The 14,981-nt window shown below is 42.2% G+C and overlaps 1 protein-coding gene across 1 annotated transcript in view; it reads left to right on the top strand.

Annotated features, from left to right (window-relative positions):
* The first annotated feature begins 252 nt into the window (after positions 1-252).
* LOC110509822 (G-protein-signaling modulator 1) overlaps positions 253-14,981 on the top strand; it is a 67,393-nt gene continuing 52,664 nt past the window's right edge. Inside the window, exon 1 of the mRNA XM_021590947.2 lies at positions 253-481. Within this exon, the coding sequence (XP_021446622.1) occupies positions 423-481 (59 nt within the window). The 5' untranslated portion in view covers positions 253-422. The remainder of the gene's footprint in view (positions 482-14,981) is intronic.

Below are 14,981 nucleotides of genomic sequence, written 5' to 3'. Positions count from 1 at the left end.
TGTGTGTGTGTGTGCGTGCGTTTGTGCGCGTGCGTGCATTCATGTGAGTGTGTGTGCCCATAAGTGTGTATGTGTGTGACCTATGTATCAGACAGAGACATTGGGATTTCCCCTTTTGCAGTCAGCAGCCCTGCTTGTTCCCTCCCTCCCTCATACTCACACCAAACATGCATCACTCTCTGCTCTGTGATGTCAGCAACAGGGGAGGGGCTTGCCTTATATGGATGTATTTGCACAATACCTCACTTCCTCAGCAGCTGCCATTTCTGTGCTGAGAGAGAGGGAAGGAGAGAGAGAGAGAGGGAAGGAGAGAGAGAGAGAGGTAGAGAGAGCTGCTGGGAAGGACGCAGTTGCAGCACTGGGAAGTCTTGAGCAGCTGGAGGAAATATTTGTGAAGGGTTAGCTACTGGAGGAGGCTGCCCATGGCTCAGTCTGCTAACACTGTTGACCAGGATCTGGCCAGCAAGAGGCTACACTCGAGGTAGGAACCGACCCAAGGGGGAAGTGAGAGGGTTAGTGTGGTGTGGATTCCTGGACGTTCAGCACAGCCTGTTCTTAGTGGGGGGAGGAGAGAGGAAAGTCCGGGAAAGAGGAGCGACTGGGCTGAGAGACAAGGGCTACCGGGTCTCGGCCTGGCTGCCTAAGGAGGCGTTAGACAGGGCGAGCTAAGCTAGACACAGCTCCCTGTGAGTAGGCTACAACTCTAGTCAAAGCTTCAGCCCCAAGCCTCATTCCTGGCCTCAGTCCTGGATATCTTAGCCTCTCCTTTCCCAGACTAACATTGCTGCTGCTGTGGGCTCTAAGTGAATGTGCAGACTGGAAGGAGCCACATAGGACCAGGACAAGAGTGGAGCTGGCTGGCTGAGATTGGGCTCTCTCACACACACACACACACACACACACAACAGAGCACACAGCTGCTCGGTAAAGTCTGTATTTGTGGTAGGTGGATTTGTATACGTAACAGTATGGCTGTCTAGGGAGGCATTCATTTTCCTTTGTCTTTGCATGCATTTCGAGACAGCTAAGTCTTTCTCTGTTCCATCCCTGTGCTCTCTCTACTGCTGACTGTACTATATCAATTGTTTCCACACAGCTTTGAGGGTAAACATTATGTGCAGTTGAATTATAGACAGCACTGAGAGTATGACAGTGGAAAGAATGATGTGTAGGTTTTATTGTAGACTTGAATGTCCTGAGTTAATAATGGTTACACAAAGTGTGTGTGGAGCTCAAAATCCCCTCTAGCAGTAACACCACGTTGGGTTGATTAGCTTAAAAAAATGACACTGAGGACAAATCTGGATATACTGTATAAAGGATGACCACCATACTTCATATGTGACCGGTGGGCCGTCTCAAATCAAATGTTATTTTTCACATGCGCCGAATACAACTGGTGTAGACCTTATAGTGAAATGCTTACTTACAAGCCTTTAACCAACAATGCAGTTTTAAGAAAATCCCCCAAAAATTAAGCGATAAATAAACTGCTGCTCTTTAAATATTTGTTTTATTTTAATTTAACCTTTATTTAACCAGGTAGGCCAGTTGAGAACAATTTATCATTTACAACTGCGACCTGGCCAAGATAAAGCAAAGCAGTGTGACAAAAACAACAGCAGAGTTAATAACACAAAATAAAATAAACATTTAAAATCTATGTACAGTGTGTGCAAATGTAGAAGAGTAGGGAGGTAGGTAAAAAATAGGCCATAGAGGCGAAAATAATTACAATTTAGCATTAATACTGGAGTGATATATGTGCAGATGATGATGTGCAAGTAGAGATACTGGGGTGCAAAAGAACAAGAGGGTAAGTAATAATATGGGGATGAGGTAGTTGGATGGGCTATTTACAGATTGGCTGTGTACAGGTACAGTGATCGGTAAGCGGCTCTGACAGCTGATGCTTAAAGTTAGAAAGGGAGATATAAGACTCCAGCTTCAGAGATTTTTGCAATTCGTTCCAGTCATTGGCAGCAAAGAACTGTAAGGAAAGGCGGCCAAAGGAAGTGTTGGCTTTGGGGATGACCAGTGCAATATACCTGCTGGAGTGCGTGCTATGGATGGGTGTTGCAATGGTGACCAGTGACCTGAGATAAGGTGGAGCTTTACCTAGCAAAGACTTATAGATAACCTGGAGCCAGTGGGTTTGGCGACGGATATGTAGTGAGGGCCAGCCAACGAGAGCATACAGGTCGCAGTGGTGGGTAGTATATGGGGCTTTGTGATAGATGGCACCAGTTTGCTGAGTAGAGTGTTGGGGGCTGTTTTGTAAATGACATTAACGAAGTTAAGGATTGGTAGGATAGTCAGTTTTACGAGGGTATGTTTGGCAGCATGAGTGAAGGAGGCTTTGTTGCGAAATAGGAAGCCGATTCTAGATTTAATTTTGGATTGGAGATGCTTAATGTGAGTCTGGAAGGAGAGTTTACAGTCTAACCAGACACCCTAGGTATTCTAGGTCAGAACTGTCCAGACCAGTAAATAACAGTAGTGGGGCTATATACAGGGGGTACCGGTACAGAGTCATTTGAATAGCTGTTCAGGAGTCTAATAGCTTGGGGGTAGAAGCTGTTTAGAAGCCTCTTGGACCTAGACTTGGTGCTCCGGTACCGCTTGCCGTGCAGTAACAGAGAGTCTATGACTAGGGTGGCTGGACAATTTTTAGGGCCTTCCTCTGACACCGCCAGGTATAGAGGTCCTGGATGGCAGGCAGCTTGGCCCCGGTGATGTACTGGGCCAAACACACTACCCTCTAGTGCCTTATACGGTCGGAGACGAGCAGTTGCCATACCAGGCAGTGATGCAATGCGTCAGGATGCTCTCGATGGTGCAGCTGTAAAACCTTTTGGGGATCTGAGGATCCATGCCAAATATTTTCAGTCTCCTGAGGGGGAATAGGTTTTGTCGTGCCCTCTTCACGACTGTCTTGGTGTGCTTGGACCATGTCAGTTTGTTGGTGATGTGGACGCCAAGGAACTTGAAGCTCTCAACCTACTCCATTACAGCCCCGTCAATGAGAATGAGGGCATCCTCGGTCCTCCTTTTCCTGTCGTCCACAATCATCTCCTTTGTCTTGATCACATTTAGGGAGAGGTTGTTGTTTTTTGCACCACACGGTCAGGTCTTTGACCTCCTCCCTCTCAGATCACTGTTGTGTCATCAGCAAACTTAATGATGGTGTTGGAGTTTTGCCTGGCCGTGCAGTAAATTTTCGCTTGTAAGCAGGAATCAGGAGGATAGCGTTATGGTCAGATTTTCCAAATGGAGGGACACCTTTGTATGTGTCTCTGTGTGTGGAGTTAAAGTGGTCAACATTTTTGTCTCTCTGGTTGGACATTTAGCTGATAGAAATTAGGTAAAACTGATTTAAGTTTCCCTGTATTAAAGTCCCCGGCCACTGGGAGCGCCACCTCTGGATGAGCATTTTCCTGTTTGCTTATGGTGGAATAGAGCTCATTGAGTGTGGTTTTAGTGCCAGCCTCTGTCTGTGGTGGTATGTAGACAGCTACGAAAAATTCAGATGAACTCTCTATGTAGATAGTGTGGTCTACAGCTTCTCATGAGATACTCTACCTCAGGCGTTTAAAAACCCTGAGACTTCCTTAGATATCGTGCACCAGCTATTGCTTACAAATATGCATAGGCCCTCGCCCCGTGTCTTAGCAAAGGCTGGTGTTCTGTCCTGTCGATAGTGTATAACCCGTCAGATGTATCTTCTTAATATTGTTGTTCATCCACGACTCGGTGAAACATAAAATATTACAGTTTTTAATTTCCCATTGGTAGGATATACTGTATAAGTCGACGTTTACATACACTTAGGTTGTAGTCATTAAAACTTGATTTTCTACCACTCCACAAATGTCTTGTTAACAAACTATAGTTTTGGCAAGTTTGGCATCTACTTTGTGCATGACACAAGTACTTTTTCCAACAATTGTTCACAGACATTACATGATTTCACTTATAATTCACTGTATCACAATTCCAGTGGGTCAGAAGTTTACATACACTAAGTTGACTGTGCTTTTAAACATCTTGGAAATTCCAGAAAATGATGTTATGGCTTTAGAAGCTTCTGATAGGCTAATTGACATCATTTGAGTCAATTGGAGGTGTACCCATGGATGTATTTCAAGGCCTACCTTCAAAATCAGTGCCTCTTTGCTTGACATCATGGGAAAATCAAAAGAAATCAGCCAAGACCTCAGAATAAATTTTTTTGTAGACCTCCACAAGTCTGGTTCATCCCTCAGAGCAATTTCCAAACGCCTGAAGGTACCACGTTCATCTGTACAATCAATAGTACTTAAGTATAAACACCATTGGACCACGCAGCCATCATACCGCTCAGGAAGGAGACGCGTTCTGTGTCCTACAAATTAACATACTTTGGTGCGAAAAGTGCAAATCAATCCCAGAATGACAGCAAAGGACCTTGTGAAGATGCTGGAGGAAATGGGTACAAAAGTATCTATATCCACAGTAAAACGAGTCCTAAATCGACATAACCTGAAAGGCCGCTCAGCAAGGAAGAAGCCACTGCTCCAAAACCGCCATAAAAAAGCCAGACTACAGTTTGCAACTGCACATGGGGACAAAGATCGTATTTTTTGGAGAAATGTCCTCTGCTCTGATGAAACAACAATAGACTGTTTGGCCATAATGCCCATCGTTCTGCTTGGAGGAGAAAGGGGCAGCAGAAGAACATCATCCCAACCGTAAAGCACGGGGGTGGCAGCATCATGTTGTGGGGGTGCTTTGTTGCAGGAGGGACTGGTGCACTTCACAAAATAGATGGCTTCATGAGGAAAGGAAATTATGTGGATATATTGAAGCAACATCTCAGGACGCCAGGGAAGTTAAAGCTTGGTCGCAAATGGGTCTTCCAAATGGACAATGACCCTAAGCATACTTCCAAAGTTGGCTTAAGAACAACAAAGTCAAGGTATTTGAGTGGCCATCACAGAGCCCTGACCTCAATCCTATAGAAAATGTATGGGCAGAACTGAAAAAGCGTGTTTGAGCAAGGAGGCCTACAAACCTGACTCAGTTACACCAGCTCTGTCACGAGGATAGGCCACAATTCCCCCAATTTATTGTGGGAAGCTTGTGGAAGGCTACCTGAAACATTTGACCCAAGTTAAACAATTTATTGGCAATGCTACCAAATACTAATACTAAGCAACTATACTAAATAAAATGCATTATTATTCCCATACCATTATTACAGAGATTTTGACAAATTATGCCACCCTCTGCCTATTGGGTAATTAGCTTATTTAAGCCTGTCTCAAAATACAACACAGCCTCTTTAAAACCTGTTTGGGATAGGCGTGCCGCTAGTGGGACACCTCGACAACATCCGTTGAATTGGCAGAGCGCCAAATTCTAATTTAAATTAAATATTAAACTTTCATGAAGTCACAAGTGCAATACATCAAAACAAAGCTTAACTTGTTGTTAATCCTGCCGCTGTGTCAGATTTCAAAAAGGCTTTACGGCGAAAGCAAACCATGCGATTATCTGAGGACAGCGCTCCCAGCACACAAATGCATAACAAATCATTTTCAACCACTGAGTTGCGACAAGAAAGTCAGAAATAGCGATATAATATATGCCTTATCTTTTGAAGATCTTCGTCTGTTGGCACTCCAAAAGGTCCCAGTTACTTTACAAATGGTTATTTTGTTCGATAATGTCCTTCGTTATATCCATAAAAACTCAGTTTAGCTGGCGCGCTTCAGTCAATTATCGACTCAGTTTCCCTCCATCAAAATGCATACAAAATGAATCCCAAACGTTCCTAATAAACTTTTCCAAACAAGTCGAACAACTTTTATAATCAAACCTTAGGTATCCTAATACGCAAATAAACAATACAATTTAAGACGGAGAATAGTATGTTCATTACCAGAGATAAATAAGAAAGAACGTGCTTTCCTTCACACGCCTAGAAACAAACACTACAGCCAAAATAGGAGCCACCTAAAAAAAACTACAATTTCTGGGTAATTTTTCCAAAAACCAGCCTAAAACTCTTTCTAAAGACTTTTGACATCTAGTGGAAGCCCTAGGAACTGCAATTTGGGAGGACTTGGGCTTATAATTATAGTACTAGCCATTGAAAACAGTGGTAAGGTGAATTTTTTGGGGGGGGATGGTTTGTCCTCTGGGTTTTGCTTGACGTATCTGTTCTGTTATACTCAGATATAATTTGAACAGTTTTAGAAACTTTAGTGTTTTCTATCTAAATCTACCAATTATATGCATATCCTAGCTTCTGGGCCTGAGTGACAGGAAGTTTACTTTGGGCTTTTCATCCGGATGTGAAAATACCGCCCCCTATCCCAAATAAGTTTTTAAGACAAAAAAAGCTCTTTAACCTCTCTGGGGTATGTAGCGTCCCACCTCGCCAACAGCCAGTGAAATTGCAGGGCGCCAAATTCATAGCAACAGAAATTCCATAATTAAAATTCCTCAAACATACAAGCATTTTACACCATTTTAAAGATAAACTTGTAAATCCAGCCACAGTGTCCGATTTCAAAAAGACTTTACGGCGAAAGCACACCAAATGATTGTTAGGTTAGCACCTAGTCACAGAAAAACAGCAATTTTTCCAGCCAAAGAGAGGAGTCACAAAAAGCTGAAATAGAGAGAAAATTAATCACTAACCTTTGATGATCTTCATCAGATGACACTCATAGGACATCATGTTGCACAATACATGTATGTTTTGTTCGATAATGTACATATTTCTTTCCAAAAATCTCAGTTTACATTGGCTTGTTATATTCAGTAGTTCCAAAACATCCGGTGATTTTGCAGAGAGCCACATCAATTTATAGAAATACTCCTAATAGACATTGCTAAAAAATCAAGCGTTATGCATGGAATTATAGATCCACTTCTCCTTAATGCAACCGCTGTGTCAGATTTCAAAAAACTTTATGGAAAAAGCACACCATGCAATAATCTGAGTACTTCGCTTCAGACACATAAACAAGCCATGCAGATACCCGCCATGTTGTTTAGTCAATAGAAGTCAGAAATAGCATTTTAAATATTCACTTACCTTTTGATGATCTTCATCAGAATGCACTCCCAGGAATCCCAGTTCCACAATAAATGTTTGTTTTGTTCGATCAAGTCCATAATTTATGGCCAAATACCTTCTTTTTGTTTGAGCGTTTAGTACACAAATCTAAACTCAGGAGGCGCGGGCAAGTCCAGGTGAAAGTTCAGACGAAAAGTCATATTACAGTTTGTAGAAACATGTCAAACGAAGTATAGAATCAATCTTTAGGATGTTTTTATCATAAATCTTCAATAATATTTCAACCTGAGAATTTCTTTGTCTGTAGAAATGCGATGGAACCCAGCTAACTCTCACGGGAGCGCACCAGACTGAGCTCATGGCACTCTGCCAGATACCTGACTCATTCAGCTCTCATTCCCCCCTCCTTCATGGTAGAAGCCTCAAACAAGGTTCTAAAGACTGTTGACATCTAGTGGAAGCCTTAGGAAGTTCAATATGACCCCATAGACACTGTATATTCGATAGGCAATGACTTGGAAAAACTACAAACCTCAGATTTCCCACTTCCTGGTTGGATTTTTGTATCTGGTTTTTGCCTGCTATATGAGTTCTGTTATACACAGACATCATTCAAACAGTTTTAGAAACTTCAGTGTTTTCTATACAAATCTACTAATTATATGCATATTCTAGCTTTTAGGCCTGAGTAGCAGGCAGTTTACTCTGGGAACCTTTTTATCCAAGCTACTCAACTTTTGGGACTGGGGGCAGTATTAACTGACTCGCTTTTCAAAGAATTGTACACAATTTGTGCTCTTGTTGGAAGCAATCACTCCCCTATTACTGATGACAAAAGGATCTATAACTGGGTTAATAACTCACTAACTAGTTTAGGATATGAACCAAAAGTTCACACGTGGCTACATGCAGCTCTTGCTTTGATACCAGAACAAGCATATCTACTCAGGACCACAGCTGTAAGCACAGTCCAGTTCAAGGTAAATGGCATAGATCCATATGTGGCAATGGTCTATTTGCATATAGGCCTGCTGCAGCTCTGGTTGGTTATTCCGCACCGGTCTGTGTAGAGTACGGGCTGAGTTGTGTGCAATCGAATCCAACTCCGAAGCATTCCGCCTATAGCAAAATCTCTTGCATATTTTGTTTTGTTTCGGTGTGTTGCATTGAAAGTGGCTAATATTGTGTTGATCCGATCACAATTGCACAGTAAAGGGAAACATTTGTAGTGTTAACTAACAGGGAAAACTCTAAAAAGTTGAGTACAATTCAATCTCGTGCTACTCTCAGTGGGCTGATATTTCTTCCATGTGCTGCACGACAGTCTTGGAGCGATTGCTCGCCTGAGCGCAGCTTAGATGGACCATTGATTACAATGAACAAAGTGATCATGCTGTTTGTATGTGGCTGCTGTGAAAGATCATTTTGTTTGTGTGTGGTCAGGAGTGTATTCAATCCGCCGATTCTGTTGAAGAACGTTTCTTAAATGGAATCAAATGGATCCTATAGATACCCATGTTTGGAACAGTTGGACTAATGATTACACCCTAAATCAGCTAAATGCAGGCAAGAGTGTGCAAAGCGTTATTGAATGTGTCACTGTCTGCCACCTTGATTACTGATTACTGATCTTTTCTCTCGACCTGTGCACCTACGTTGTAAACTTCCATTCATAGGCTAGGTTGTAGCATCGTCATGATGGGTAGATGGAAAATTACAGTATCACGTCGTAGATTAAACCTAACGATCTTACATTGAGCTGGGTGAATGGGAAATCTAATGACAGTCAATCAATATGCTGTAATAGAAATAAGACCACGCTCATAAAAAAAATAAGAATCATCCTCATTTTAGACAGCACGACTGCCACTGGTGGGTGTATGTGTGTGTTTGTGAGTAACGGGACAAACACAGATGAGTCAATAGCATGGTTTTGTCTAGGGTGACTTTTTCATCACAAGCCAAACAAACCCTACCTCATCTGTCCATGTTGTCGGTGTGGGTCTGATTGACAGGGCTCCATTCATATGCATTCAAGGCTTTGTGGGCAGTGCAGACACAACGATGCCCTCTCGGTTTTCTAATGATACAGTAGATGACTATTCATTAGTCCCAGAGCTAATGTTTGTGATATTGCACAGAGCTGAAACACTGGCACTCCATCTGTCCGCGATCAAGAGGTTTTCCTCTGTCAGAATAGGAATGACAATTCTTTTTCCATTATCTATTGCTTTCAATTGATGTAGATAGACTACAAGAGGATTCAGTTGACCTCTATATGGCCCTGTAATATCCTCAATCAAAGTGCGCCATAGCTTTTAGATCAGTCTGATTTGAGAGGCATTGAAAATATGGCATTGCTATTGCTTTAATGTGATGTGGTATTGTTTTTTTTGTTTACATTCCTTTCATCTTTAACCCATTTCCATGCACAGTAATATCTGTTGACACCATGTAATAATATGTAGCGAGAGAAAGGGTGAGAAGGAGAAAACAGGAATCAGCCAAAAACCGAGACATGTAATGAGGCGAAAAAAACATTGAAGAGTTTCACTTTGGTCACCCTGACAACCAGCCTTGCCTCTGTAATTATGGGTGGATTAATACTCGGAGCACAGAGCTCCTTAGCCAAGCAAGGATCCAGCAAAGAGAACAGTACATTATCATAACACCCAGAATCATCTTAAAACCCATACATGCTAATAATGTAAGCTATATTTCAGTGCATTTCTCTTGTTTCTTTACCACCTTTGTTTCTATTGGTCCTGTCTGTTGCTCTCTCTCTGTCTCTCTCTGTCTCTCTCTGTCTCTCTCTGTCTCTCTCTGTCTCTCTCTGTCTCTCTCTGTGTGTGTGTTGGAAGGTCAATGTTAGTCACACAATTTTTTTTGTTAGGATTTGGCATGGCTTTCTCTCTCTCACTAGTTCAACTCAACTGTCACCGATGACTCTCTTGCCTCCTTTCCAGGGGAAAGGTCATGAAAAAATAACTTATCACGCAAACCTAACAAAGACTTATTCCATTTTTATTGGCATTATAATGCTCGACTACTGCTGAGGTGTGGAGATGGAGCACATAGATGAAGCATCTACCTGTTTAATTGGAAACAGTGTATATACATTATATATTCAAAAGTATGTGGACACCCCTTCAAATTATTTGGCTATTTCAGCCACACCCGTTGCTGACAAGTGTATACAATTGAGAACACAGCCATGCAATCTCCTTAGAAAAACATTGGCAGTAGATTGACCTTACTGAAGAGCCCAGTGACTTTCAACGTGACATCGTCATAGGATGCCACCTTTCCAACAAGTCAGTGTGTCAAATTTCTGCCCTGCTAGAGCTGCCCTGGTCAATTGTAATTGCTGTTATTGTGACGTGGAAATGTCTATGAGCAACAACGGCTCAGCCGCGAAGTGGTAGACCACACAAGCTCACAGAACGGGACCGCAGAGTGCTGAAGCGCGTAAAAGTTGTTTGTCCTTGGTTGCAACACTCACTACCGAGTTCCAAACTGCCTCTGGAAGCAATGTCATCACAAGAACTGAGCTTCATGAAATTACATGGTCAGCCAGCCACACACAAGCCTAAAATCACCATGCGTCTGCTGGAGTGGTGTAAAGCTCGCCTCCATTGGATTCTGGAGCAGTGGAAAAGCGTTCTCTGGAGTGATGAATCACGCTTCACCATCTGGCAGTCCGACGGACTAATTTGGGTTTGGCGGATGCCAGGAGAACTGTAAAGTTTGGTGGAGGAGAAATAATGGTCTGGGGCTGTTTTTTCCTGGTTTTGAGCCAGTTCCAGTGAAGGGAAATCTTAACGCTATAGCATACAATGACATTCTAGAAGATTCTGTGATTCCAGCTTTGTGGCAACAGTTTGGGGAAGGCCCTTTCCTGTTTCAGCATGACAATGCCCCCGTGCACAAAGCGAGGTCCATACAGAAATGGTTTGTCGAGATCGGTGAAGACAAACTTGACTGGCCTGCACAGAGCCCTGACGTCAACCCTATCAAACACCTTTGGGATGAATTGGAACACCGACTGCGAGCCAGGCTTAATCGCCCAACATCAGTGCCCACCTTCACTAATGCTCTTGTGGCTGAATGGAAGCAAGTCCCAGCAGCAATGTTCCAACATCTAGTGGAAAGGCTTTTATTTATTTTTTATTTAACCTTTATTTAACTAGGCAAGTCAGTTAAGAAGAAATTCTTATTGACAATGATGGCCTACCCCGGGCAAACCCTATCCCGGATGATGCTGGGCCAATTGTGTACCGCCCTATGGGACTCCCAATCACAGCCAGTTGTGATACAGCCTGGAATCAAACCAGGATCTGTAGACTGAGATGCAGTGCCTTCGACCGCTGTGCCACTCGGGAGCATTGTGGAAAGCCTTCCCAGAAGAGTGGAGGCTGTTATAGCAGCAAAGGGGGGACCAACTCCATATTAATGACCATGATTTTGGAATGAGATGTTAAACGAGCAGTTGTCCACATACTTTTGGTCATATAACTTGTCTTCAGGGAAGGGCAAGCATAATGTAGATAGGACTTGTAAAATTCACAGCCAACATCTGGGAACTTTATGCAAGGCAAGAGACATCCAAGTAACCATATTGTTTCCGGGAAAGAGGAGATCATTTGACCTTTGAGTTTATGAACGTATTTTAAGACCCCCCACACACACACACACACAAATGTTTACGCTACTGGGTCATTCCAAGAAAATAGTGCCTTTTGCATCCCTTTGACATTTTAAGTAGAAATTGTGCAGCAATATTAAAAGCCTGTCATATTAAATGAAGTGCCCTTTTAATATAGACACATGGAGAATTCAATAAATCTGATTTTCTATATGAATAATGACTTGCTAAAGTTTTCACCATAATTGTAAAGCCCTGGTTATTGTTTTGACAGTCATTCCTGAAGATGATTATTTATTTATTCTGATTAGGGATTAATTTACATCTGAGTGTCATTTTTAGGTCAACCCTGTTACTTGAACTGAACTTTCGTTTTAATATAGGGAAAGTATTCCTTTTTAAAATGTATTTCGAAAGGAACATTGAACATCTAATAGTCAAATGACAGTGTGAAAGCAGGTGACTTTTAAAATACTACTCTTTTTGGCCATTTTCTGGTGTTTTGTGTTGGGAAACTGAGTGGGTCGAGCATAACATGTTAACCCTGTTACCCATAAATTGACCGTCTGGAAATGTTTTAACAATTGCATTTTTTTGTGACGCTTTACATTCAATTGCCACTTCCTGTTGTACACAACAAGCTTCCATTCCCCCTGTCACAAGTGGATTCATGGCTGATTCAAGATGTAATCGTCAACCCTGTTACGGTCAACCCTGTTACTTTATTTGGTAATTAATAGGCCCTTTAAAAAAAATTCAATTTTACCTCTTGAGATGAGAACTTGTTTTTTATGAAGTTGAATTTGTGCTCTTTATGACAATGTAAAAGTTTTGTAAAATCGACTTATCAAAAGTCACCGAATTGATGGAACAACCCTACTGCTTCGTGGCTGAGGCATGATGGTGTTTTATGACACATGCTGTGTGATTATTGTTTGTCTGGAAGGTTTCTAAATTCAGTGGTTTAAGCTAACATGCTTCTCTCTGTGTGTGTTGTAGTTTCCTCATCCTCAACTATAATAGAAAGTAATTCATGAAGACAGCCAATGTAAAAAAAAAAAAAAATGCAATGACAAGAAACATGCTAAAATAACAAATTCCCTCCCTTTCCAGACTAAACCATAATTCCACTACCCATTTTAGCACACCGAATCACAATATCTGCAATAAGACCACATGACAGATTTTTCTACTGGGATATTATGGCGACTCAGTATTGACTTAGTGTTACTATGCAGAGACCAACCGTCACTGAGGGAAAATATTATTATTCCTTTTAAAATACTATCTTTGGCCCTGAGTAACCATGGCTCCCCTTTTGATCCCACCAGAAACTAAATGTCCTTCTCTCTGGTGTACGTCTGGCATTTCTTTGGACCTCACTCCTGGAGAGGACTTTATACTATTGGACTGTTTCAAAGTTCATCTTTGGAGGTTTATCCTGGCTCAGATTGGGTCTGTGTTCAGTAACCAAACAGTGTGGAACGTTGCAGATAGAAATCCTATGAATAGAGCTGATGTGATTCCTTGTTCTAACAGAGAGGCGTGTTTATGCTCCATAACATACTGTATCTCTGTCTGAACGTAACAAAATGTTGCGTCCTGCTGAATGCACCCGTGGCTGCTTCAGTAACCTTGCAGTGCAAATGACAATTCGGATATCAAATGCCTGGGTAAATATTAAACTAAACCTTGCCTGTGTTAAGTTATAATATTTTTGTTAGCTCCCTCGGAACCCTCATAGTCTTAACTCATTTTATGATCTGTTCTTCTCTGGAAAACATAATTTACGTTTTACCCCTGTGTTGAATAAATGTTCAGGCCACACAGCAATGCAAGAAGACCAATATACAGTAACTACTGATATATGGTTTAATGAGTGTCCTCCTATGTTTGTTTATAACTTCATTTGGCCTGAATGGTGACTGTCTGACTGATCTACAAATAATAATAATAATAATAATAATAATAATAATAAGTAGATCTTTAGGATGCAAGGTGATTTGTAGATCAGTCAGTCTTTAGTCACTACGTGGTAAGTCTACTTCCTGGTTGGCCTACTTGGTCGTAAGTCTCCAGGCTGTGTTTTCAGGGCTCTGACCTGTCTCTGACCATACGGTCAGTCAGTAGCACAATCGTCTCAGCACTCTCAGCTAATTGTCTCTCTTTAATCCCACTGGACTCCAATGCTAATGTGGCATCATTTGAGATTAGGCTAATTACAAGCATGAAAGGCTGTGGTAATGCAGTGTAGGTTGCAGTTTACAATTTTAAAGAACGCAAACAAGACAAAACCAAACTCTTGCCTTTTCACTGGCTACATTTTTAAACAGTGTTCCAGTAAGGTGGTGGTTAAGGGATGTTCATAATTCTACAATTTTACTAACCAAGAAAAAGGCTTCATCCATATTACGAAGGTGGATATTGCTCGTCCGCCTGTCGCTAACTCTAGCAGGCTTGTAACTGCGTGTACATGTTAAACATGGCTAGTCGAAACGCCAAACTCTTTCATTGTGACAATACTGAACCATCAATCTACGGGCGAGTCAGTGCCACATTGTTATTTTAGCTGAAATCAATATAAAATAAAAGTTATCTTGCAAATTCAGGAAGCTATGGTGTGAAATAGGCTATTAGAAGTGCCGTCTGTCTTTTCTTTTATTCACTTATGTATCGTTGGTGTGCATATCAATGCAGGAGCACCTTTTCCCCCCCATTCCCTCGGAGTGTGGTGTCAGGAAAATAACCTCACACTCAACGTCAACAAAACTAAGGAGATGATTGTGGACTTCAGGAAACCGCAGAGGGAACACCCCCCTATCCACATCGATGGGACAGTAGTGGAGAGGGTAGTAAGTTTTAAGTTCTTCGGCGTACACATCACAGACAAACTGAATTGGTCCACCCACACAGACAGCATCGTGAAGAAGGCGCAGCAGCGCCTCTTCAACCTCAGGAGACTGAAGAAATTCGGCTTGTCACCAAAAGCACTCACAAACTTCTACAGATGCACGATCGAGAGCATCCTGTCGGGCTGTATCACCGCCTGGTACGGCAACTGCTCCGCCCACAACCGTAAGGCTCTCCAGAGGGTAGTGAGGTCTGCACAACGCATCACCGTGGGGCAAACTACCTGTCCTCCAGGACACCTACACCACCCGATGTCACAGGAAGGCCATAAAGATCATCAAGGACAACAACCACCCGAGCCACTGCCGGTTCACTCCGCTATCATCCAGAAGGCGAGGTCAGTACAGGTGCATCAAA

This window comes from Oncorhynchus mykiss, chromosome Y (assembly GCF_013265735.2).
Source record: "Oncorhynchus mykiss isolate Arlee chromosome Y, USDA_OmykA_1.1, whole genome shotgun sequence".
Lineage (NCBI taxonomy): Eukaryota > Metazoa > Chordata > Actinopteri > Salmoniformes > Salmonidae > Oncorhynchus > Oncorhynchus mykiss.
The sequence above is the reverse complement of the archived record's forward strand: the minus strand, read 5'-3'. Positions and strand labels throughout refer to the sequence as shown.